The following is a 24,557-nucleotide window of genomic DNA, read 5'->3' as shown; positions in this document are numbered from 1 at the left end:
AAAAAAATTAACCAATAACAAGTGTTTGATTTAGAAAATGGAATCAAGAGTGAACCAATAAATATACTTACAGAGAGGATCTTGATACTCTGATGGAACGAACCATCAATCATAAATGTTATTTGCATATTCCATTAGCCATATCAAATCTTAATCAATTTCGAAATACTATACGTTTATAACATGTGTAATAAACGTATAGTATTTCGAAATTGATTAAAAATACTGTACGTTTATAACATGTGTAAGCGATGTATATTGATTCATCATTTTAGTTTACACGTAAACAAAAGTGTTGTGATCTACTAGATAGACTTGCATATTTCGTGAATGAGGAAGAACGGAACTTCGCAGTTTTGAAGAATATTACTCATCATCTCCCTTTCAATCAATTCTCGAAAATTTGTACATTCTGGATCAAGGTAATCTTACCTGAAGAGTTCGATGTTACTATTAAATGATTCTCCTTGTTTGGTCCAATTGTCCTCTTTGGTTTGGTACCCTCAGTCGCCGGATGACAGCCAGTCTCTTCAGCTTGGATGTGTCTTGGATGATGCTGAATCACATGCCTTTACAGCTTGCCTGATGACGCCATCGGTTCCCTTGTTGTGCGGTTCATCCCCGTGAAGAGCCGTATGGATTGGTGACATCGTCCCAAAGGAAAGGAACACCCGTCTGATCCGAGGGACTGGTAAAGCGTACGCTGCCATGGTGCTCAGGATGTGAGTTTACCTTCAGTTGGTGTTACGGGGAAGTGAGAAGCCAGTCTAACCCGATGGTAGACTCCATGAGGAACCCTCAGAGATGACCTGTACCTGTCTTTGGGTGTGAGGATTGAGGGGGGGTTGGGGCACGAGCCGGGAAAGTGCAATTTACCGCGCAAGATTTTCGTTTAAAACAGTTCACCAGAGTCGAACAATGTTCTTCCAAAATAAACAAAAGGCGCGGGGTATCACGCACGGGGGAACGCGCATCTCAGCTGCATGCGACGAGTCGATTTACTTACCTCCTGTCCTGGCCACCTGTGGGATAATGCTATCCGGTAGGTCCCACTCTCCCGAACACCAGGAATTTGTTTAAGATGGCCAGAGCAGTTTCATCCATACTTACTAGGTCCAGAACTGCAGATAAGAGGGCCAAGGGTGTGGTACCCCTCTTCGTTTCCTACACCCCCAGAGGTGTCACCAAACCGTAGTTGAGTGACCGGTAGGAAAGAAGCGTGGAAGTCGTTGATGTCCCCTGTGTCTTCCGCCCAGCTGATCGCGTCGTTGTCACAGTTGCAAACCTCAGATGCGCCTGACGTAAAGATAGTATTAAGAGAAATGATTTGTTCACAGAGTTCACAATAATAAATACTTGATGTTCAAGGCGTTTACACTGAATTTTTCAGGCTAACACAAAAATATTATAAGAAATTATGATCATGTTACCTAAAGCTTAGGAAAACATAAAATGTCAAGAAGTATGGTCTATATATGGTTAAAAATCTTTTTGCTTCGTTATATAATATTTAGCCATAATATTTTTTAAATATCTAAAATAATGTTTTTTCGCTTTTTGGAAACGTTATGAAATATAAAACATATATAATAAGTGAATATTTCTACAAAAAAATTTAAAATGAGTCATCTGCAAATGTTGAATTAGACCTAAAGCAGTCCATGTAAACAATAAATTTGGAACAGGTCAGAAAATACTTTCTTTTATCTTGTTTACCTCTCTTTGTTAGGAATGTGTAAATGAAATTAATTTGATGCTTTGTACTTACTGCTGCAAGTTCCATCGACACCGCACGGACATGATGAGATACTGTCATTGGCGACTCCAAAATTAGTCCTTGAAGCTCCAAGGCGGTCTACAAACCAACCCATGTTATTCTTGAGCAGGGTAGAAGCTTTGGTATCACGGAGACACAAAACAGACAAGAAATAATGGAAAATAATTTAATTGAATCGGCTCTTCAGGAACACTGTACTTAAGTTCAGAAGTGAAATTTTAAAGCTTTGATTTTTACTTTTCGAATAAAAAAAACCCCGATGGTCAATACAACCACTTTATTATTCAAATTGGAAAACACATTCTATCAGGAGTCATTTTTTAATAACTTTTAAATGTACTTCTCTATTTTCTTCGGGTGAAATATTCACATCACAACCACTCTCTTCTTGTTGGTCTGATGATTACTGTTATATCTTGTTCGTATGTACTTGTAACGCACCATCTATCTTAGTACAACTATTCTGAGAAAAACAAAGACAGAAAGAGTCAGGGTATCTTTTCAACTTCATTCTTAAAAAGGTTTGGTCAATGTAACACATACCAATAAACACCAATCAAATTCTGGTAGATTTCAAGCATGCAATTGGTTGATTTGGTCATTTTGACTGTCGGTCACATATAAAAAATGCGTTGATTGATTATTTTTGCCAATCTTTGTAAGTGTACAACTTTTTTTTCTCTGTCTAATACATTAATTTAAAAGATATATATATTAAGGCCCTATATACAGAGAGAAGGCAGACACGTGCGCCAAAAACTGTCCGTTGTTGTCATATTTTTTTCCATATAAGTTTATTTTTAACTATGTGTTTCTTACCATAGCATTCATATTTAATTTCTTGTACACAGGATAGGAACATGACATTGATGTCATTTGAGAAGAGTGATGTAAACTGTTCAATTGTGACGCCATCATACGTCACCATCTTCTGGTACTCTCCAGCCGAGCCTTTATCGACCACGTGACTGCGGTCTTCAGAGTCGTGATGTATAATCATTTGCGCATGCGTGGAGTTGAAACTTGGATCGCAATAAACTGAATGGGATGGGAAATTTTAAAAAATTATTAAGTAGTAAATAAAACGAAAAACGGTAAATAAAAAAGTACAAAATTGCTTAAAATAATGTAACTGCTATAAGTTGCAACAACTTGCAGCCAATTACAGCTGTTACATCATTAATAGTATTTGACAATCGGCGATAATATAAGAAAGCGGAGTGAATCAAGAATAAGTTACAAGAAATAGGGCCGACGCATGTTATCACAATTCTTTGTAATTAGGCTGACCAATTTGATTAAAATGCAATAACAAATAGATCTACAGCTACAGCAATCTCCTTGCATTTGTGGTAAAAATCTGCAATAAAATTCTGATTGATAAAGTCAAAATACTCTTATTTTCCTAAATTATTGAAGCCCGTTGAGAGATGAAAAGGATACATTTTACCCCATTTTATCCTGCTTATGCTTACCTATGAAAGGCTCCTCACCGCCCGACCCATCGGGATCGATGAGATAATTTCCAGCTATGGAATCCCCGTTCTGTTTGATCTCATAACACGATGATGGAGGTAACGCTCCAGATTCTAGAGAAGAAAAAAAGCACCACATTTTTTTAAAACTCCCTTTTGAAAGAATCACTGTACGATCACAGTGCTGCATATCGAGAGTATCTGGTATCCCTACACTCCATGACAATAACTGGCAGCAAAAGATTATTGATATTATAAAGCTAAGTCCAGGACATTGACATCTTCAGTCATGGACTTCTTTTTTTATTTCCGACTTTCCTATCCACGTATCAATTAAAATATTCACATTAATTTGACCCCTTTGTTTGTCAATTGACGCATGGCTTGCTTGCCTGCAGCAGAAATAAGATTCATAAGATTCTATATAGACAATATATATTTTGTAGGCTTTTTGCTGCTGTCTATTTTAATGAATATTCTATTTTGGTAAGTAAAATAGTTCTTTATGGATCAATACAATGGCATTAAATTCCCCAATACCAAATAAAGGAAGTTGCATTCATTATTACAAGTAGCTGCTGTACTATTTAGAATGTTATGGAGCTGACGTCTATTTCATTTTGGAAGAAATTCATGTACAACACAGTGTGAAATAGATTATAAAAGTCTAGATGATGTCACAATACTGTCGACGAAGTTGTCTTTCCAAAGTCATCTTTGTATGATATCTAGTGCTTACTTCCCACCCACTCACACACACACACACACGCTTACACACACGCACATATCCACCCACATGTTCTTTTATTCACACACACCCTCCCCTGTACGAATTCTTCTCTATGTGTGTGTCAGTTAAAGTAACATTCATAAGAACGCGGCGCCGCAGCTTTTCGCTACATATTAGCTGATATAATCAGTCACACAGGAAACAAAAGTTAAATCAGTCTCAGTGCATGGCTCACCTTTATACGGGCTTTATACAGTATAGTCGACCGAGATTACTCTGGAACCGTTTTCGGTTGAAGCAGAGGTAATGCATGAGCGGGGATCTGAACCCACAACCTTGCAATCACAGGTCCAACGCTGTGACCACTAAACCACACAGTGCTTACCTTCCTTGAAACATTCAAGCTTGCTGACTTTGACAGTTGCGGTCTCGCCAGACTGTATTCCCCCAACTCTCATTTGTTTCAATGGTAACATGGTCCTGTCTGTTACCCATCCATTGTCCTCGTGAATCGTTGTCTGCACCCCGTCACAGTTGCAACTTTGGCTGTTGTCATAGCAACTTCCAAGAGCACCTTATTGGGTATCGTAACGGCAAAGAGAATAAATCGTCACCCAAGATAGTGCTAATAATTTTTCATGAATTTGATGATGATTCTGATAATTATGGTAACAAAATTAATGATGACAATGTATATAATTTTTTGAATCGTCATAATACTAGAATATTCAACTGATAACGATGTGTTAACTTTAAATGTAAGACCAAATTTGTTCACCATTTTCACCCTCAATCATTGTTATTAGTATTGTCATTATCATTAATAGTGTCATCATGATCCTCATTATCACATTCCTCTTCTTTGTAAACCGACTTTATATTAATGCAAAGATAACGATACTTTTATGATACTTGCAATGATAATGATAATGGTTTGAAAAACATTTATTCAAAATACAAGGAGCCTTAAAGCACATATTAATTTTAAGCACGTCAAAATTTCTACTGTATTCTTACGATTCTACCAAAATCCCATATTAAGATATGATAATTTAGATCACTATTAATTACGACTTTCCCTAAGAAGACTTAGTTCATCCTTTCAATCCCAATGCATTTTCAAGTTATGTAGAGATTTGCATATTTAAATTGTAGAAGATAAATGATTCGTCAAAACATCTTCATCATTACACTTCTATTGTCAGGTATTAACACATTTCATTATTACTCTCTGCCACCAAAATTAACTAGACAATACTACTTACCACATGGGCACATATCATTCACACTGGTGCCTGCCCAGGACGTGGACGCCGAGCCGTTGCGGAGCCCTAACCAAGAATATTCTATGGGGTCCAACAATGCTCCTGTTCAGAATAAACACAGAGTACATCAATTTTCTAATAAATCTTCATTGATTATTATTATTCGTTATGGATCTATTATTATTTTCGTCTTTGGAAATTTTCTAAAGAAATGTCATCCGCGCCATCACATATAAGATTTGATTGCTTTTTGTATTCTGTAGGGAAACTTTCAGTGAACATCAATCATGTTATTCTGCCTTGCACAAAATGTCTTGCGAATTAGAAAAGGTTTGTTGTTTGATTACCTTTATTTATTGACAATTAAAAACATGCAATGGACATAAAGTTGCTTGTCTCGATGATTCGTGATAAAATAATAATTAACGAATATTATGAAAGATGATTTAATGACGTTCACCGCCAGCTTAATGAAGAAAATCAGGGCCTCAGTGTTTGTACACGTTCTACAATTTAATCCCCATTACACCCAAGTAACCACAAATAGGTAAATCACTCCGATTTTCAAGGGAATTTACTACAATAGTTAAACTATATTCCATTTTTTTTTCTTAAAAACAGGGCGCCATGTGAATCAAATTTATTTAATTCTATCCATAGCTTCCCAGTTGTAACTGATAATATAACAGCCAGGAGGACTATCCATAAAGATTAAAGTCATTAACTATTTTATTACCAAGGAGTACTTAATCAGTTGCCCGCCCCAAAAAATGGCGGGGGCAATAGATAGCGTATGGGGACATTTTGAAAAAAAAGCTGCGAGATAACGAACCGAGTGAGAAAAATTGTGACCTTTTTTATTCAAAATTATAGATTTCTCATGGATTGTGACAAAATATTTAGGCAATAATTCAATATTTCACCTTTTCCCTTTTTTCTCTTTTTTTTGGTGATAAAAAGTTAGGGGTCCATAGCACCCAAGCCCCCCCCCCCCTCCCCCACCTCTAAATTATGTTCGCTATTGTGCTTAATCCTCAATCATCTTAATAAATGACGAACAGATAGCTGATACTAGTAGTATATTGTATTGAATTCACTTACCATCGTAACAGGTGAATTCTATCTTTTGTCTGCACGCATCTTCTCCATCGACCAATAGGCCTGCCTTTGTGATCGTCGCTGCGTAGTCGTAGTTGATATCACGAGCGAATCGTCCTTCGCGTTTGTAATCGGAAACGTCGTATGGCTCTTGGAAGTCGTGTCCAAGTCGGGTGAGGATCGCATTTTCCACGGAGTTGAAGTCGCAGTATACTGCAACAGATAATGGAGTTATTGGAATGTTTACATAGCTAAAAGTAATAGTAATCCTAGAGGGATGCTAGAGGGAGTACGTATCGATGGCGATAGCATGAGCAGAATTGATTCAATTCAATTCAATTTGATTTTTTTTTTATCAACACTCTCAATAAGAACATGAAAACATACTTAAGGTACAAAAGTAAAACATTGTGACAACATACAAAAAAATATTTATGAGAATGGGGGCCAAAAAAAGAGCAGATAGCCTTAGTGAACGTTGACCCAACAACTATAAGACAACATCAATCAATATTACCAAAAAAAAGATAACATAAATGAAAACATACATTAACACATACATTCAAAATATATAGCGTAGTTATGCAATCAAATTAAGAATACAAACTTAAAAGATGTAATGTGTAATAACGTTTAAAGAATTGAGGGTTCGGCGTGTTTTAATAGAATGCAGTAAATTATTCCAAAGAATAGGTCCTTGAAAATGAATTGATGACATTTCTGTTATCACTATAGGTTATCTGATATTCCATACCCTTTAACTCTAAACGAAAATCGGTCAAATTGACTAGACTAGTAGCCAACTGGGTGCAACTGATGTATCTAGTCACATTTCTGACACTATATTCTTGTCAGAAATAACTCCGTTCTAGTAAAATACGGCTAGGAAATAGTCGAATATGACTAGGATAACAGTTGCACAAAGCTGACTCGATTAACTGACTGGTTTTGCGTGTTGAAATGAATAAAAATACTCATATTTGCATAATCTATTCTATATATGAATAACTATTTACCCCCTAAACAAGAAATAAATAGATAAATTAAATAATAGATGAATAGGTAAATAAATAAAAAACCCTTTCATAAAACAATATAGGAGAAAAAAGGTTAATAATAGACAAAATATGAAAGTGAAATAAATTGAACTTGATAAAAACTCCGGATATGTATGTAAAAGTTTTTAAGGTAATTTCCCTTAGGTAAAATATATGGATTATTTCCTTCACTCCAGAAATATCGTCATCAAATAATGACTATATCACATGAATGTATCATGTGTGGATGACTTTGAAAATGTGATATACTTGATGGAGTATGAAATTTATATCAAAAAATAGACTTCTAAAAAAAAAATATATATATAAATTTTCACCTGGAATGTAGTCTCCCGTACTCAGTTTGAGAAGATACAATCCATTTGTGCTATGACCGTCTTGTGCTACGTCATAGCATGACGATGGCACAGCTCCAGCTTGAATATTAAACGAAAAAGTAGAAGAATTATGTAGAACGAGTATAGCAATGAAATCTAAGTTACCTTGGATATATTCTATAAGTTACATTGGAGGAAAAAACCAACGGAGTCACGCACAACAATTAATAACAATTAATTAATAACAATTAATGGTGATGACGATGGTGTTGATTATGATTAGAGCATTAACGAATAATGATACTTATTTATTCATTTGTCAGGAAAAATATAGCAAGCACGTGAATAATGTGAAGTGTAAAAAACCCTTGACAGGATAGCCATGAAAGCCGAGATAGCTTATTTCCAATTTAAAAAAACCCATAATGATAATAACAATCATTATCTAAAAATTGATTATTTTAATGATATTAATACCAATTGTAATAATAACCATGATGATGATTTTTTTTAATTATCTCTGTGACAAAAGTTTCAAAGTATGATTCATAAGCTACAGATTTATTCAAAAGCTAAATTTGGGTCTGTTTCTCTCTCCAATTGATTGGCACTTTGACCAAAGGCATTTATTGAAGCAATGGAGGCTGCCTGATTGATTGTTGTACATCACAAATCAAAGGCGGTCTGAAATATTCAAAACTCTAGTCGTTATTGGATTTCCATGTTGTAGTTTTTTTAACTTGGTTATATTCACATCTTATGAGGACCTTAATAGTCAGTTCAGAGATAGAGAGAGTAAAAACATAATTTATGTTGGTAGACAAGACATAGACAACATCTAGGCGAATGATTAATTTTGCTTTATACAGTGAGATTAATTATTTGCTTTTATCATTCGATCTAATGTAGTCAGAGGACTGAAATATGTCTTTTAAATACTGTGTTTGACTCGTTGACAATGGCATATCTTACATTTCGTGAAACACATTAGGTCTCCAATAGTAAAATTTCCAGATGATGACCCGTCGCTAATATCACTAATGTAGAGACCTCCTATTGGTAATAAGTCTTTATTCGTTATCCATCCGCCTTCCGAGTACCAGTTGCCCAGACCAGAACAGTGGCAGGATTCGTCATTCTTAGCACAATTACCGAGCTAAAGATAGAGAGGAAAGTATTTGTGGATTAAAATAGTGCAAGATGATTGATAATGACGTTGCCAATGTAAATTAAACAAAACAAAATGAAGTTGGTATCGTTGTTATCATGATTACTGATGTTCTCTGTTGCTTTTGTGTATTTTTTAACTACAGCAGCAGTACTTTTAGTATAGGTAGTAGTAGTAGTAGTAGTAGTAGTAGTAGTAGTAGTAGTAGTAGTAGTAGTAATAGTAGTAATAGTAATAGTAGTTAGTAGTAGTAGAGGGCGGATATCACGACGACACACTCTCTCTTATACATCATCCATCTAATTGGGACGCTTGGGTATGGCAATTTGCCGGTACAAATTGTGGGCCACTTACTTAGATACTTCCGTTCAACTTTATTCCCCGGTAAAAGCGCACATGCGTCACATAACACCCTCTAACCTAATCACATCCACACACTAACCCTCACCCACGGCTACCAATCCACCCACCCACCATCCTTTGGTTCTCACACACACGCGGGCGCACGCACCCTAACACCCACTCACACAAACTTTTAAGTTACCATCGTACCTCGTTGCAATAGCAAGCTGTAGATTCGGCCTCATTGCCGGGCCAGAATGGCATCTGGTTTTCATCCTTGTCCTGCCAATAAGACCAGGCCAAAGAACCAGAGAAAGTCCTCGATTCAAAGCATTCGTACATCATATATTGGTAGCAGTAATCGGAAGCAGCAGCCATGAATCCTACGTTAGCTAGAAATGATAAAGATCAAAACAATTGCGACAATGAATGATTGTGAGAATGAAACCCAACTTGCTTCACCCTACTTTTCTTGTGGTTGAAATCAATAGGTTTCTAGCCGAAATTGATACAATTCATTCCTCGCATATCTAACTTTTATCGATATATTCTTAATTTATTTATATGCGTCTATATCCATTAATTGATTTATTTATTTATTCATTCATTCATTTATTTATTTATCTATTCATTCATTTATATATTTTTTATTATTTGTCTATCGATTAATATATACATCTATTAATTTAGTCATTAATCAATTCATATTTATTATGCATTTAACTATTTGTGTATATATTTGATAACTCGATTTTTCATTCATTCCTTCATTTTTCCAGCTTATATCAAGCATGTCAAACGTGACTGACAACGTTTAGTATTTTTTATTTACAATTATCTCTCATGTTCATGATCTTACCGGCTGCATTTGAGCTATACGTAACGCTCGAGGAATAATTCCCGACGTAAGACTGGAGAAAATTCCAACCATTCAAATCGCTGCTTACGGTTACCATAGCAACATTATTGTTGAGGACGGATGTGAAGTCACAATGGACGAAGATGGTATCGTCGTAGGAGCCCCCCGACGGGTTTAAGATGTAGTAGTGATCGTCTGTAAATCCTGCGTCATAGTAGTCCTGACAACTACTGTAATCGGGCGCTGTGGTCCGGAGTGGGATTAGAAAAATATATATATAAATAAGAATCACTGTATTGTCTGACGCATTTTTCTCATTCTCTCTCATTAAGGCATTTCCTCGATATATTTCTATTTTCTTTTTTATGGCTGTTTGGGATTTTAGTAAGCCCAAAACTGCACTGGAAAACAACAAAGTGTAAAAAAACAAGATAAGAAATGGTCACTGGAGCTCAGTTGTTAATTTGGTCACATCCAACTATTTTCGAGTCAAATTCTACTAGAACACAGTCTGCTTGTTGGTTATAAAATGAAAAAATGAGTATCAGTGGCACTGAGCTAACTAGTTTCAAAATCTAGCCACTTCAACAAGTTTGTTTTAGCCAACCCAGTAAAGGGGCCTTCAAATTTGTATCCCACTCTTTAAAAATACATATTTCATCTTGATCTGGACCTGTTTTAAGTTAAATGCTCACAACTTCTCCTAGATTAGATTAATAACACCCGGAAGCCGGAAGGATAGTCCTGTACAATATCGCAATGTCTTTAACCAAACATCCAACATTCAGTACCAGGTTACCTCCTCAAAAAAACTTAACCATCAATCTCCGACATACTCCTAGATATCAGCAATACAAAGACAAATCGATTTGCAATAGCCCAAATACCATATTTCATAGATCTCCTGAATAAAGACATGCCCAATCAATAAACCCATTGCTCATTCGAAAGCATTACCAGCCTACTTGTAATATCAAGTTTTTTCATGATTGAGGAAATCAACTCTTTTATTGAATATCCATATATATTTATTGATCTTTTACAGCTTACTTATTTTGTTTTTATTATTCTTAATTTACCTTTTACTCATTATCCTATGTACATGTATATACATTATCATTGCCTTAGTATTCTTGCCTACACACATATTTCTCATGTCATTTTAAATGTTTTAATGTTTTAAATATATAATGAGTCTTTTAATTGTTTTTACTTTGTTTACAGGACCAATTCAGCCATTTGGCTGCGACTCGTGTTTTTAATAAACCTTGAATCGAATTGAATTGTACTTACAGTTGTCGATCGGGCAGTAGATGGGATCAGTAATGTCTGTATAAAGATAATAACCGGCTGTCGTAACGGCATTGTACTGATTGGCTTCCCATTCCCTGCATGTACCACCTGGATTAAAAAAAAAATCAAAAATAAATCAATAGCATACTCAAAACTAAAAAAAGAATATGTATATGTATCATATAGAAATAATATAAACCAATATAAACCATCTTATAGAGTTGGTCTATATGCTGACATTGTGTCACAGTGAAAGTTGATGAATCTGGTGAACTGTTCTACAAAAATTAGGGGAAATGGCATTGCCATTTTCACAAGAGGTTATAACGAAATCTTTGATTTGCACCGTCTAAATCAAAGGGTGATTATTAAAAATTTCATTCGGTTATTACGTAATAAACTTAGCTTATAAAGTCAAGTGTACTATTAATGGCTACCATCTGTGTTACATGCCGTTAACTGAAAATTCACCCCCACCCCTCCCCTACACCTATTTCATCGTCCTATCAACCGCTCCCTTTCCTATGCTTCTTAAAGCCTTGCCACACCGCCCGAACGTTGTTGGAGCGCTCGTGGAGCGGAGAGAAAAAATCATCATCGCTCGCTACCGTTCAACATTTTCGATTTCGATTGTTTTTTATTTCGATTTTTGTTTTCGATTTTCCCCCAATTTTGTGAGTGAAATTCGACCCTCTCTCCCTACCGCTCAACGACCGCTCCAACAACGCTCGGGCGGTGTGACCAGGCCTTTAAACTCTCATCTAACACAAATATCTCTCCCTTATCCTTGCTGTGAATATACTACCCTCCCCCCCCCCCATTTTCATTTGGCATATCATTGCTTTGCATTTATCCATGAAACATATAGGCCTTTAATCAATACATCATATATTGTGCAAATGACGCCAAGCTAGCTTCAAAGTTCAACACAACGACCATGATCATGATGACACTGATATCCTTGAAAGTTTTATGATAGTAATAATGATCATAATTGTAATAGTAATGATAATAATAGTAGTAGTAATTATAATTGTAATAATAATAACATTAATGATAATCATAATAATGATGATTATAAAAGTAATAATTATTATTTATTTGTTTCGTTGTTTTTGTTTTGTTCATGCACGTCTATTATAATTGAGGAAACAAATTTCCTTGTAATCATCTTGTTTGCGGAGACAAAATAAAAAATCTCGTACACTCTAAAACAAAATGTTGGGTAAAAGTGCTCTATGACGGTAATTATGTGTCCAACCAACATCGGGCATTTCTTTTGGGCATTTTTATATATCCAGTGTGATGAAAATTTTTGCCCATTCTGAAAGAATTGCTGCTTATTTTTCTTTATCTTACTGGACAATATGCTTTCCGCATCGAGTAAAATACTGCCCCAAATTGGTTGAACACATAATTAACCTCGTGCTGGTAAAAAACAAATACCCAACTTTTTTACAGTGTATCTTGTATCTTGTCATAGTTTGGGGGTGCTACTTACTATGCTGTACACCGTATAGAGCCACTCTTAATCCGATACTATTTCCCCAAGATTGAGGGGCAATCCTGACGTAGCGTGCAATGAGTGGAGGATTGAAAAATGCAGACGATATAACATCGACTCCCGATCCGTCATTCCCAATGAACAGCTATGAAATGAAATACATAAACAAAAATAACAAAAATAAAACGATGTTTGATCATCCATTTAGCAGCACAAAGACACTAAAAAATATGACAGTCTTCGCTTTTGATTTCGACCAAAAATGCAAAAGGAAAAACCTGTAACTCTGTAATTACATTCATTCTGATAAAAACAAAATTCAGAGTAGCTTGACGATAAATATTCGACAAAAACAAAAAGATCAAAAGATAAGAGAGCAATATAAATGTCTAGGCCTTTATTTTCTGACGGACCGTGCAAGGTCTCCATTTTGTAATTTGTCTTCTAATCCACTGAACAAGTTGAATTTACGTGTACTACCCGTAATATATTGCTAACAATGAAATTTGAGGTTATTGAACAAAAAACCATGGTGATTGATTTTATTTTTTTTAATAACAAATCAAATCACCTTGGATTACACTTACATAATCTGATCCTAGGTATTGGAAGGTTGTAAAGGAATCATCACTCATTGCGTGCAAGATGTTATAACTCTCCACGTATTTATTGGCACTACTGTGATGTCCTTGCATGTCAATCTGTAAAAGATAATATGTTTATTCGTCATTTCTTAATAATCATTCATCAACCTTAAATTGTGATATAAAAATGTTTTACCAGCGAAGGATCGATTGGGGGCAACTCTTCAGTACACACACACACAAAGGAAAATTGTCAAGTTAGGTTGTTCATAGTTTTATCATCATTACCTAAGACGTGTAGGCCCAAACATAAATGACAGTAAATCTTGAAATATGAAAGGGGAATCCTGCTTATTTCGGTATATTTTTTTCAGACTTCGACCTCCAACGCTGACAGTAATATTGATTAAAGCCATCAATACAACACATGATATTGGATAATCAAGAGAGAGTTAAGCTATGACTTTTTTGTTTCACTCTCGTTTCCCCTCTTAATATTCACTACTTGAACATGATTGATGAAATCGCATATGCCCCCCCCCCTGAAGAGTTGCTTTTGAGGGTATGACTCACTGGCGGATCCATAGGTGGGGGGGCAAAGCCGTCCTATGCCCCCCCCCCCGATAGACACAATAAATGCCTTTTTGAAAGTATAAAGACCTTTTTTCTCTCTCTCTTTTTGTCAAAGCTTTTTGTGGACAAATGTTATTGTTTTATGTTGAAAACCCTTTTTTTATTTTGCTTATCACATTTTTCCTCGGGAAAATCTGCTCCCCTTTTGGAAAATCCTGGTTCCGCCCGCGGTATGACTGATCATCCTTATATAACCAAGGAAAAGTATATCGCGAGTTTTATAGAAAGCTTTTAATTAGCAATTATCTCTTTCAGTTGATATATCCAGGCCTATACATGTATAATTTTGCGAAGTTAATCTTTTTCTGCCGTAACACCGCTCAGCCGATTCAGTTGGTGACAATCATGGCGTATCTGTTAAACTAAGGAATCGCTATTCACTAGAGTCTGGCGTAACGACAGACTACTATCCCCTCACTGTTTTAAACGATTGATGCTACAATTATTACACGAATCAACAAACCCGTGTGTCCTTGTTCTCGGCTCCGTTACAGAAGGATTTAGAATCGATTTTAAAATGAAATTGGCCAATCACACTCACATTTGCATGCGTATATTGATCATTAATACCGACTAATAGCCAGTCAGAACTGTGATTAGCATTGATTGTTTTCCTTCGTATCACTTGACCCTGATCAAATACTTACCTTTGTTATGATTGTACCAACAGTGAAATCAAACTGTAGCCACTCATTAGCATTGGTCGTACTTGGGACCCAACATCCTACATAGAAAGAGAAAAATCAGAATAAGTGTTCAGGGTTTTAAAAAGATATCCCAAAGTTATTTACTCACTTCAGTTTTACTTGAATTTTCAAAATTTATTATGAGTGCGTAATCGAAATGCTCAGAACAAGGAAACATCATTATATTTCATCCTCTCTTTCCTTTCCTTTTCTTTGATATTATTTTGGGGTGGGGCTAGCGCTCCCACCCCCCCCCAATTTATGTATGCTACTTAATAAAATGAAATTGAATTAAATGAAATGAACATTAATTACCGGAATTATCAAGAACGCCCTCTGTCGCTTCATTACCACTTTTCTCGCTTGACGCACCCATCGTCACACCGCTGAGTGAAGCGAGGTCATCTTGGTTGACGTACGAACCATCAACTAAACGAGGAAAAATAGAAATTGAATAATTCAACAATATCATTAACTGTGATTCGGGAGGGGGCGTTTCATGAAAGGAGTTGTTGGACGTCTTATCTGACAAGTCCTGTTCTATCCGACAGTAACCATAGTAACATTGCTTCTCAGGGATTCAAAATCAAGGAAAGTTGTCGGATCTGACAACTTGTCGGACGAAAATTTGATAAAACACTCCCCTGATGTTCAAGTATGCGAGAATATTAAGGATATGGGCGACGATTTAAAAAAAGGAATTATCTCGGTGTTTTGATATTTTTACTGATAATGTGAGTATATCTATTCATGTGATTAAAACTCTATTTTTATTTGATCAAAACTTGTTTCTGCTTGTACTGTTTATACGAATATTTTAATAGGAGGTTGCACTCTACAAGCTCAGCGTTTCATCAGCCTCCTACATTTCCAACCTGTTTGAATAGTTATCTCGATTACTGTTATGTAAATTTTACTTGATCTAATGATTATGTATCAACTTATGATGTATGGAACAAAATATATTGTAAATGGAGATGTAAATAAATAAAATGAAATGAACACTTTTTTTTTTACTAAATATACAACTGTGAAGGTATATGAATTGGATTAAAGAGTTAAGTTGTCTTCCGAGATGTATGCTCATTGTTTTTTATTAGATGAGAGAATCAAAAGCTCAATTAATTTACTTGTCGTTTTAAAGTCCCACGATGACCCAGAAGTGTAATACCATCCGTAGCTACTGCTTGACTCATCCAAAACGTTCTCTGATGACACAAGACCTAAGGATGAAACAGCAAAATGAGTATGATGAGTGAGGAGAATGATTGAGAAGACATGATATAGACAGACCTTAAAAGGGATTTCATTTTATAATCAGCCAAAAGCTGGTATTCCACTGATTTTATTAATTTGACCAAATAGACCTAATCGCTCCACGGACGTAAATTAATAGGCACGCACATAACATGTATATATATGTTTGTATTTATTGTGTATAATCTATATCTGAAATCAGAATACATTTTGGGATAAAATATCATCGGCGTTTTTATCAAATCTCTTCACTCTAAAAAATGAATGGTCACCTTTTTTTTATATATATACTTGGTGAATGCTATCCTTGTAATTAAGAGTGCTCGATGTCTGTGATGAGGTAGAGCATGAAATAAAATAAATACAGTTACACAGATAACGTGTGGTTCATCAGTACTTTATTGATTTGCTACTCGGAGTTTCACGCAGATGCGGTCTTCAGGCAACAATAAAGGCTAGTCTGCGTGAAACTCCGAGTAGCCAATCAATAAAGTACTGATGAACCACACGTTATCTGTGTAACTTCATTTAATTTGTAATATATATATATATATATGAAATAAATGAATTGAATTGAATTGAATTGAATATAGATTTCTGACTTCTGTTTGACCGATAATTTAAAAAGCAGATTTAGACGCTGGCTATCAGCTGGAGTACAGTATTTTATGTGCCACTATACTTTTTTATGTCGCCCTCTACGTCAATTGTTATATACTTACTGTTTCGGCATCCGTAGACCTCGACTCGCATTGACAATGCACCCGAGTATGTCTGGGGTTCGAACCTCACGAAGCGGGCGTGGACAGCTGTGTCGAAATACAGGTACTTGACCGTTCCATATTCGGTATTGCCATTGAAAACCTATTTAGATCATGGAGCGTAGAAATGAAAATAATAAGATAGATAACAAATTAAACGTAAATAAGGTGGAATTAAAAAAGAAACTGCGACGGTTTCAAGTAATAAATCACAATTGATGTGATACTGTTATTGATTTTATTTAGATAGTACTTTCATTGTTTAAATTATAAATGTGATACAATCCAAAGTCGTCTCTTTAATGCTTCCTATGTCCTCTAGTATTGTCTTTAATTACTTTATATACATTTTCTTTTCTTCATTCATTGCGCAATGAGCACTCTACAGATTGCCCGGGGGGGGGGGGCACTTCCATTCACGAGTGGATACCATGCGCGACCATGGGGTCTCGAAAAGCACCCTAAACACGTAATTTCTATATTCTGAAAATGCACCCCTTAACAAGTATTGGCGTGTGAAACCCTACCCTTAACAAGTATTAGAAACAAAACGATACTCTTGGCAAATATATCCTGAAATGAACCCCTAAACAAGTACAGGAATATTTTATTGTCACGGGTCCTTCGGTCATCGGCCTTACCTTATTTGGTTTAGAACGACCCCACCTTCAACACCTCGCGCAAATCGGACTCTAAACACGAAGTGTCGGGGCAAAAAGGAATCCTTTATAAAACATTTTAATTTTGTTTTATCATCCCAGCAAATTCGACCCTAAACACGTAATTTTCATAGCAAAATATTTTCATTATTTTTGTGTTTTTGACACCCTTATCACGTTACGTACGTAACGTGCCCTATCGTGAAAAAGACATCCTTTTTACGTGTTTTTTTGGTCGCGCATGGTATCCACTCGTCAATGTAAGTGGCCCCTCCGGGACAGATTGTTTATTTAGCATTATAAATCATACATTATGATCACTGTGTACATCATAAATTTTATAGTATCATATTATATGTCGATAATATAATGTGATTCTAACGTCGCACATCTAATTATTGTTACATGTTGTGTTTTTTAATCCTGTCACAAGCTATGGCTTTAAAGAGGAAGTTCACCCTGAAAACAATGATTGTTGTGAGAATAGCAGAAAATTTCATAAAAATATTACAGGTTTGAGGAAAATCCATTAAAGATTAGAAGGAAATTAGAATTTCAAGTTTTGGATTTGTGACGTCATAAACGAGTAGCTGCCCTATATGTTACATAATATAAAATGCATAAATTTTAAATTTTTAATGGTTCGTCATGATTTAGTTTTCTTTGCTTTTCTTTTCAGGAACGGGTGTGAAATGATTTGTTTATTGATATACCGAAGGTACAGTAAAAATCATTGTCGATATTCTGAGGAAATGACATTTCACGGATTATTTTGTACCATAAGATATGTAAGAAAGCTGCTCGCATATGGCTTCATGAATCAAATGATTAAAAATTATAATTTCTTTTTTATTCTTTAATGGATTTTTCTCAAACTTTCGGCAGTATTTTTACAGCTATTTTTACAATAAACGTTTTGTCAGGGTGAAACTCTCTTTTAAACATGTTAAAGGGGATCCGAACCACTTGGGTTTAACGATTGACGTAAATATTATCGTATTGAATATGTTGCATTTTACTGTTACTATTTCATAATTCACAAACAATACAAGCTTGGGCATAATCTCTTACTATTTCAATGTTACACCACTAATTAGTGAATATTCATGTTCTAAACGTTTTTTAGATAAGCCTGTCGAATACGACTAAAAGCCATTTCTCCTGATCAGCTCTATTGAAAAAAACACTTCAGTCTCAACAATTAATTCGGTTGTAAATATTCTTAAGAAGTACAATAACCATTAAGGAATTACTAATTTAGCAATAGACTGATCACAAGCTTCACATATATCGGTGTTACTCTAATATGGATGTTTTCCTTATAATAGTTGTTAGTCATTTTTTCCGCACTAAGCAATCATGGAACGTTTCTCCTTCAAAATGTTTGTTATTTTCTTATTGTATAATAATTGCTATAAAATGACATACCCTGTCTCCGCTGTCATCTTGTATGGTAGTAAACGAAAGTCCATCCACACTATGGCTTATCTTCAGTGACGTCACAAACTCTGCATGATTTTTGCCTCTACTCTGGGTGCCAACCTAAGTCAAACGAAAATGATGTATCATTTCATGGTATGATTACTTTATAATTCATGTCATGAAAGTAGTCGTATGTACGCCCCCATTGAACCCACTTACACTTCAAATGTATTCGAGGAAAGCTCTGAGGAAATTTGATTGTAGGATTATCAAATTATATGTGATCCAAGAGGCATATCCGTCCCACCCGCCCACTTTTTAGATAGCCATGAACAAGTTTTTAGTTGGAAATGTCGGGCCTATTCAAGCGAAGGGCCACTTTTTTTTGCTTTTCAATTTATTCTTTAACATTAATATCACCCTAATTTTGATTTTGTCAGCACCCCTCCCCCCTTCGGAAAATCATCGGTTCACCTCTGATATTACTCTAAAATCATAAACACATTTCCATTCATCAAAACCCTATCTAAAAAAGAGAGATATGATTCCACATGACCTTGATAAAAGAAAGTCAGCAACCGGCTACAAGAAAACTGCTAACAGACGCCAGATATGAGGTAAAGAGTATAGCCTATAATCACTTCATTCTTGTGAACAGACACCTCCCCCTCCCACCCCCACACACGTTCTTATGATTGAAATAGATATAAAATGTGCCATCACTATACGATATCAACGATGTCGACGGCCATCACGACTTACCCCGGTGACGAGTGGGATGCTGCCGGAGGTCCCGAGGTCAACCAAAAGCCACTGGTTCGCGTCCTGGGTAGCTGGCTTCCAGCCATTGCCCCCTGACTGTACATTCAATCGTGCATTCTGGCCTCCGAAGCGACTGGCGGATTCGCTAGACGTCGTTATCTGGTCGTCTGCAATGGTATAATCCTCCATGCCCAGCGCGTTATAACACGTGTCGTAGACTATACATGATGAGTATTGGGGAAGGAAAACAGACAGGGATGATTAATCTCCAGATAGATCACTGGAGATTATTAACTGAAGCTTAGTAACAAAATTGCAGCTTTTACTAGAATTATGCATATATGATGTATTTTTTAAACTAGAAACTTGATCATGGTGAGGATCGTTCGATCCCACGACATGAAGGGTGTTGCAAGAAAACATCTGCATTTCTGCAATCATATGCAATTTTTTGTTGCACGTTTACGATAAATCGATGGATCAATTTTAGCTGTACCGAACAGCTTAGAACACCATATTAATTGCAAAACATGTGATCGATTGGGGGGACCCTGAATAGATTTGCAATTGATCGCAAGTTCCTTGCAATGCTCCCATTCTTGTACAAGAATCTTGGTCCCTTAACACAAAGATAATTCATTAATTATACGCTTGATTTCCAAGATAAATAGACCAGTTCGTAGTTACTTCATGGGCAATTTTGGTCAAATGACCTTTCATTTCTTTCATCATGATAGGCAGATTTCAAAGCAAGATATTACGTAAGCTTGCCTTGCATAGCAGGATGAAGAAATTGAATAGACCAGGTGACTAGAATAGCACACCAATGAACACTTAATGAAGGTATTTGTTGCATTCCTACTTTGAATGCATATCTTAGCATGTTGCACAATGTACTTGACAAACTGTGAAATACCAGTCGTTCGTGGAAGCATTGTTGTTTTTTGTGGATGTAAATGCAAACGACAATTCAAAAGAATATATGAATAATCAAGACATCAAAGTTGGCGCTTATCTCATTAGATTTTAAAGCACCATGTCACTTTAGTACAAATGACCTTCTTCTGATCATGCGTAGAATCTATTGATCATGCGCAGAAAGGAACTACAAACTGGCTTATTGTACATTGATAGTACATTGCAATCAATCACATAATAATGTTCTACGATGATTGCCTTGCTTTGTGTTACAGGCCTCTCAGTAATTGGAATGGTGTCAACATTGGATCTGCGTCTGAATCAAACATTGTTTCAGTATAAAGGTCTATCTGCAGTAGATGTGAACGCAGAGGGCTCAATACACCCGGCATATGTAGCAGTCTCAGTCAGGTGATCATTTCAAAACGCAACTCAAATGGACCAAAAAAGAGGGGAGGGGGCTCTAACCTCGTAGGAGTCACACTGTTTCAATATTAATATGATATTAATATGATAATCTGCAGTAGATATGAACATAGAGGGCGCAAAATACCTCCAGCCTGAGTAGCAATCGTAGACTGGTTGTCATTTCAAAATACAACTCAAACTGGACCATCTAGGGGGTGGGATCCAACCTCGAAATATAATAATTGCTCAACGGCGTTTTACCTGCTTGAAAGAATACAGTGTCACACAGGGTCATCACAATGTGTTCACAATGTGGACTATGTGAAAATATTGTTCACACTGTTCAAAATGTTCAAAATCAACAGTGTGAAGATACACAACAGTGTGATTATTCACGGCGTGTTCACACGGCCGACATTATGTGAATTAGCCCAGGGAGCCCAGGGGCTTACCGTGTATTTGACCACACTCACGGGACTAGCGTGATTTATGGTCTAAATATTTCTCCAAATGAATTGTGAAAAGAGAAATTATGCACTTACCATGATTGTATGGGTGAAGGTCTAACGAGTGGCAGTTTTCCTGACATCTGGGCACAGACTGGAACCTAAAAAAACGAAAAGTTCTCTCCTACTACCCCCGTCTCGATCGGCCATTTTTGTTATGAATTGTAACAAAATGGCCGATCGAAACGGGGGTAGAAGGAGAGAACTTTTCGGGGTTTTTTGAGGTTCCAGTCTGTGCCCAGATGTCAGGAAAACTGCCACTCATTAGATCTTCATCCATACAATCATGGAACGTGCGTAATTTCTCTTTTCACAATTCATTTCGAGAAATATTTAGACCATAAATCACGCTAGTCCCGTGAGTATGGTCAAATACACGGTAAGCCCCTGAGCTCCCTGGGTTATATGTGAATATGTGATTCACACTGTAGAAATGCTCAACTATATTAGTGTGATTTCATACTATGTTCCACACTCTGAACACAGTGGGGGAACTCACCGCGGGACACTGTATTATTTCCGATAGGGTTCATTGTAACGTAATTTTAACCGTTTTCAATATACATTGATTAATTCAAAGCTTAAAATTAGATAAAGATGAACAATATGTAAAGATTTTTTGAGGGGGGGGGTTAAGAAATGGTTTTGAAAAAGTTATATTAATTTTATACATGCCTCGAAATATGAGATAAGAGATAAATTTCAATGCAAATTGGATCAAACTCACGATATTCTGTCATTCTAGTGCAGTAGGTGTAATCTGAGTTACCATCACCGTCTTCATCAATGTAAAAATAACCTTCTTTTCCATCGCAATCTCCGTCTACGTGGTAAAGTAAGTAAATAAACAGGTGTGAGTGAAGATGAAAACGATATTCAAAAACTTTTTTTACATGTTTGATGTCAACAATGTTCTCATTTGAATAAATATTGATAAACCATCATGACGAAAGAAGGCTAAATTGTCACTTTTTTTTACTTTCCGTTTGGAGGCTACCTTGGTTTTGTTTCTACGTCGCGAGGACATTAAAGGAGCGAAGACACATATTTGACGATTATCGTAATATAACCATATTAAACAAAATCAGTATCTGAGTATGGTTTAGTGAAAGGATTGGAATTCTGTAATAAAATAGTTGGCTTGTTTAAAACCGTTTAACAATATCCATTATTTCCAAGAAGTGTTTTTAAAAGGAAGATATTAAGAAATTCAAAGCTCCACGCTAACCAAATGTAGATTCAAATTATATATTCAGTAAATTATCATTGTTTTTTCCAAATATTTCTCTTTATAATACAAAATGAAAACACTTAATAGTGCTTAACAACTTCAACCCATTTATATATATATAATAATGTATATATACTTACATGATGGAGCAGAAGAGGTAGCTGTAAGTAAACAAAAAGTTAGATAAAATTAAACTTTTTTTCAAGTCACGACGTAAGTAGAACTGTAAATTATCAAAGCCTTTCTAAATGCTCAAGCAAAAATGTAATAATGTAGATTGTCCTGGAGTATTATCCAACATTTTATTCATCGAGCACAAAATCTTCTATCATCGATTCATTTGTTGTGAAATTAAGAATTTCATATTTTGATAATAATAATACCAACATGCTTATATAGCGCATATCACTGCCGAATGCGTCCCTATGCGCTTAATTGGATATTATTACCCCGGCTTTATGTTAAGATACCTATGCATCAAAAGGTAAGAATGGGAAGTTGTTCTAAGTTAGGTCTGGATTCCGACCAAAATGATTTTCCAAGAAGTTAAAAAAATCCCCCCCACAAACACACACACCCTTCATCGCACGCGCGCACACACAACAAACTTATACACACACACACCCACAAACATTTTTTCTCGTTTTTCAGCCTTTATTCAGATACTATAACATTTTTTAATACATACAAGGGTAATAAATCAAGTACATGTATCCAAATTAAAGTAAAGTACTCGTATTCAACAATATAACAAATGAAATTAGATACATTTTGATGTAAATTTTTCGAACAAATATTATTATAACCCTTAATGCCAATAACAAAAACCTCGTAATTTCACATGTATTTGCTGTATAAAAATACCGCATTGTATGATGAAAAATCAAAAGTAAAGACTTTTTTAGTGAAGAGGTTATCCCATGATAAAAAAGTACTTATACATGTATATCCATGCCTCCAACTTTTGTAAGAAAATACAAAAAAAGTCTCAATGTTTATTCTTAGAAAGTATACAACAATCTGAATAAAGATTTTACATATAAAACAGACATGAAAAACAAAACAAAACACAACATCAACAAATCAAAACAAACAAAACCTTTTCCACACCCCCAAACAATTTTTTTTTTGATCTACTTAAACATATCTTTTGCTAACCATGGAGATAGGAAGACCCCCCCCCCCCCATCCGCCATACTTGTACCCACACCCCCTATAATATATGCACAACATTACTGCAATGAGTTAACTCACCATCGGCACCAACTGTCGGAAAAGCAGTAGCTGTAAAACAAGATTAGAAGGATGCTTAAGTTAATACCACTTTAAAGATAGTGCAAAATGCATTGAAGAGAAAGATGAAAATGATGATGAAGAAGGGGTAGAAAGAGATGAAGAAGAAGAAATTATGATAGTAAAAATAAGGAGGAGGAGGGGAAGAAGAAGAAGAAGAGGAGGAGGAGGAAGAAGAAGAATGGGTGGAAGAAGAAGCAGAAGAAGAGGAAGAAGAACAAGAAGAAGAGGAGGAGGAGGAAGAAGAAGATGAAGAAGAGGAAGAATAAAAAGAAGAGGAAGAATTAAGAAGAAGAAGAGGAGGAAGAAGAAGAAGATAAAGAAGAGGAAGAAGAAGAGGAAGAAAGAGAAGAAGAAGAAGGAGGAGGAGAAGAAGAAGGAGGAGGAGAAGAAGAAGAAACAGAACAAAAAATCAATGTAGTACAGAATGAATGTATGTATTATAAGAAAAAAAATATTATTACAGATATAAGCAATTTTATTGTCTGCATGCTGTGTGTACATAACACACATATTATAACAGTTTATCAATGAAATATAGAATTCTATTA

General features: G+C 35.7%; 1 protein-coding gene across 1 annotated transcript in view; it reads right to left on the bottom strand.

Annotated features, from left to right (window-relative positions):
- Positions 1–877: 877 nt before the first annotated feature.
- Positions 878–24,557, bottom strand: part of LOC121430688 — a 42,030-nt gene continuing 18,350 nt past the window's right edge. Inside the window, exons 11-33 of the mRNA XM_041628033.1 lie at positions 23,968–23,997; positions 22,854–22,874; positions 22,210–22,305; positions 19,651–19,868; positions 18,895–19,008; positions 16,769–16,910; positions 15,920–16,012; positions 15,105–15,218; positions 14,751–14,827; positions 13,474–13,587; positions 12,884–13,031; positions 11,383–11,490; positions 10,090–10,332; positions 9,441–9,622; positions 8,693–8,876; positions 7,721–7,819; positions 6,349–6,558; positions 5,248–5,349; positions 4,368–4,556; positions 3,253–3,366; positions 2,597–2,815; positions 1,769–1,894; positions 878–1,296 (exon numbers count right to left, since the gene is read on the bottom strand). Of these exons, the coding sequence (XP_041483967.1) occupies positions 1,097–1,296; positions 1,769–1,894; positions 2,597–2,815; positions 3,253–3,366; positions 4,368–4,556; positions 5,248–5,349; positions 6,349–6,558; positions 7,721–7,819; positions 8,693–8,876; positions 9,441–9,622; positions 10,090–10,332; positions 11,383–11,490; positions 12,884–13,031; positions 13,474–13,587; positions 14,751–14,827; positions 15,105–15,218; positions 15,920–16,012; positions 16,769–16,910; positions 18,895–19,008; positions 19,651–19,868; positions 22,210–22,305; positions 22,854–22,874; positions 23,968–23,997 (3,143 nt within the window). The 3' untranslated portion in view covers positions 878–1,096. The remainder of the gene's footprint in view (positions 1,297–1,768; positions 1,895–2,596; positions 2,816–3,252; positions 3,367–4,367; positions 4,557–5,247; positions 5,350–6,348; positions 6,559–7,720; positions 7,820–8,692; positions 8,877–9,440; positions 9,623–10,089; positions 10,333–11,382; positions 11,491–12,883; positions 13,032–13,473; positions 13,588–14,750; positions 14,828–15,104; positions 15,219–15,919; positions 16,013–16,768; positions 16,911–18,894; positions 19,009–19,650; positions 19,869–22,209; positions 22,306–22,853; positions 22,875–23,967; positions 23,998–24,557) is intronic.

The sequence above is a fragment of the Lytechinus variegatus genome, chromosome 17 (genome assembly GCF_018143015.1).
Source record: "Lytechinus variegatus isolate NC3 chromosome 17, Lvar_3.0, whole genome shotgun sequence".
NCBI lineage: Eukaryota > Metazoa > Echinodermata > Echinoidea > Temnopleuroida > Toxopneustidae > Lytechinus > Lytechinus variegatus.
This window is presented reverse-complemented; position numbering and strand designations above follow the sequence as displayed.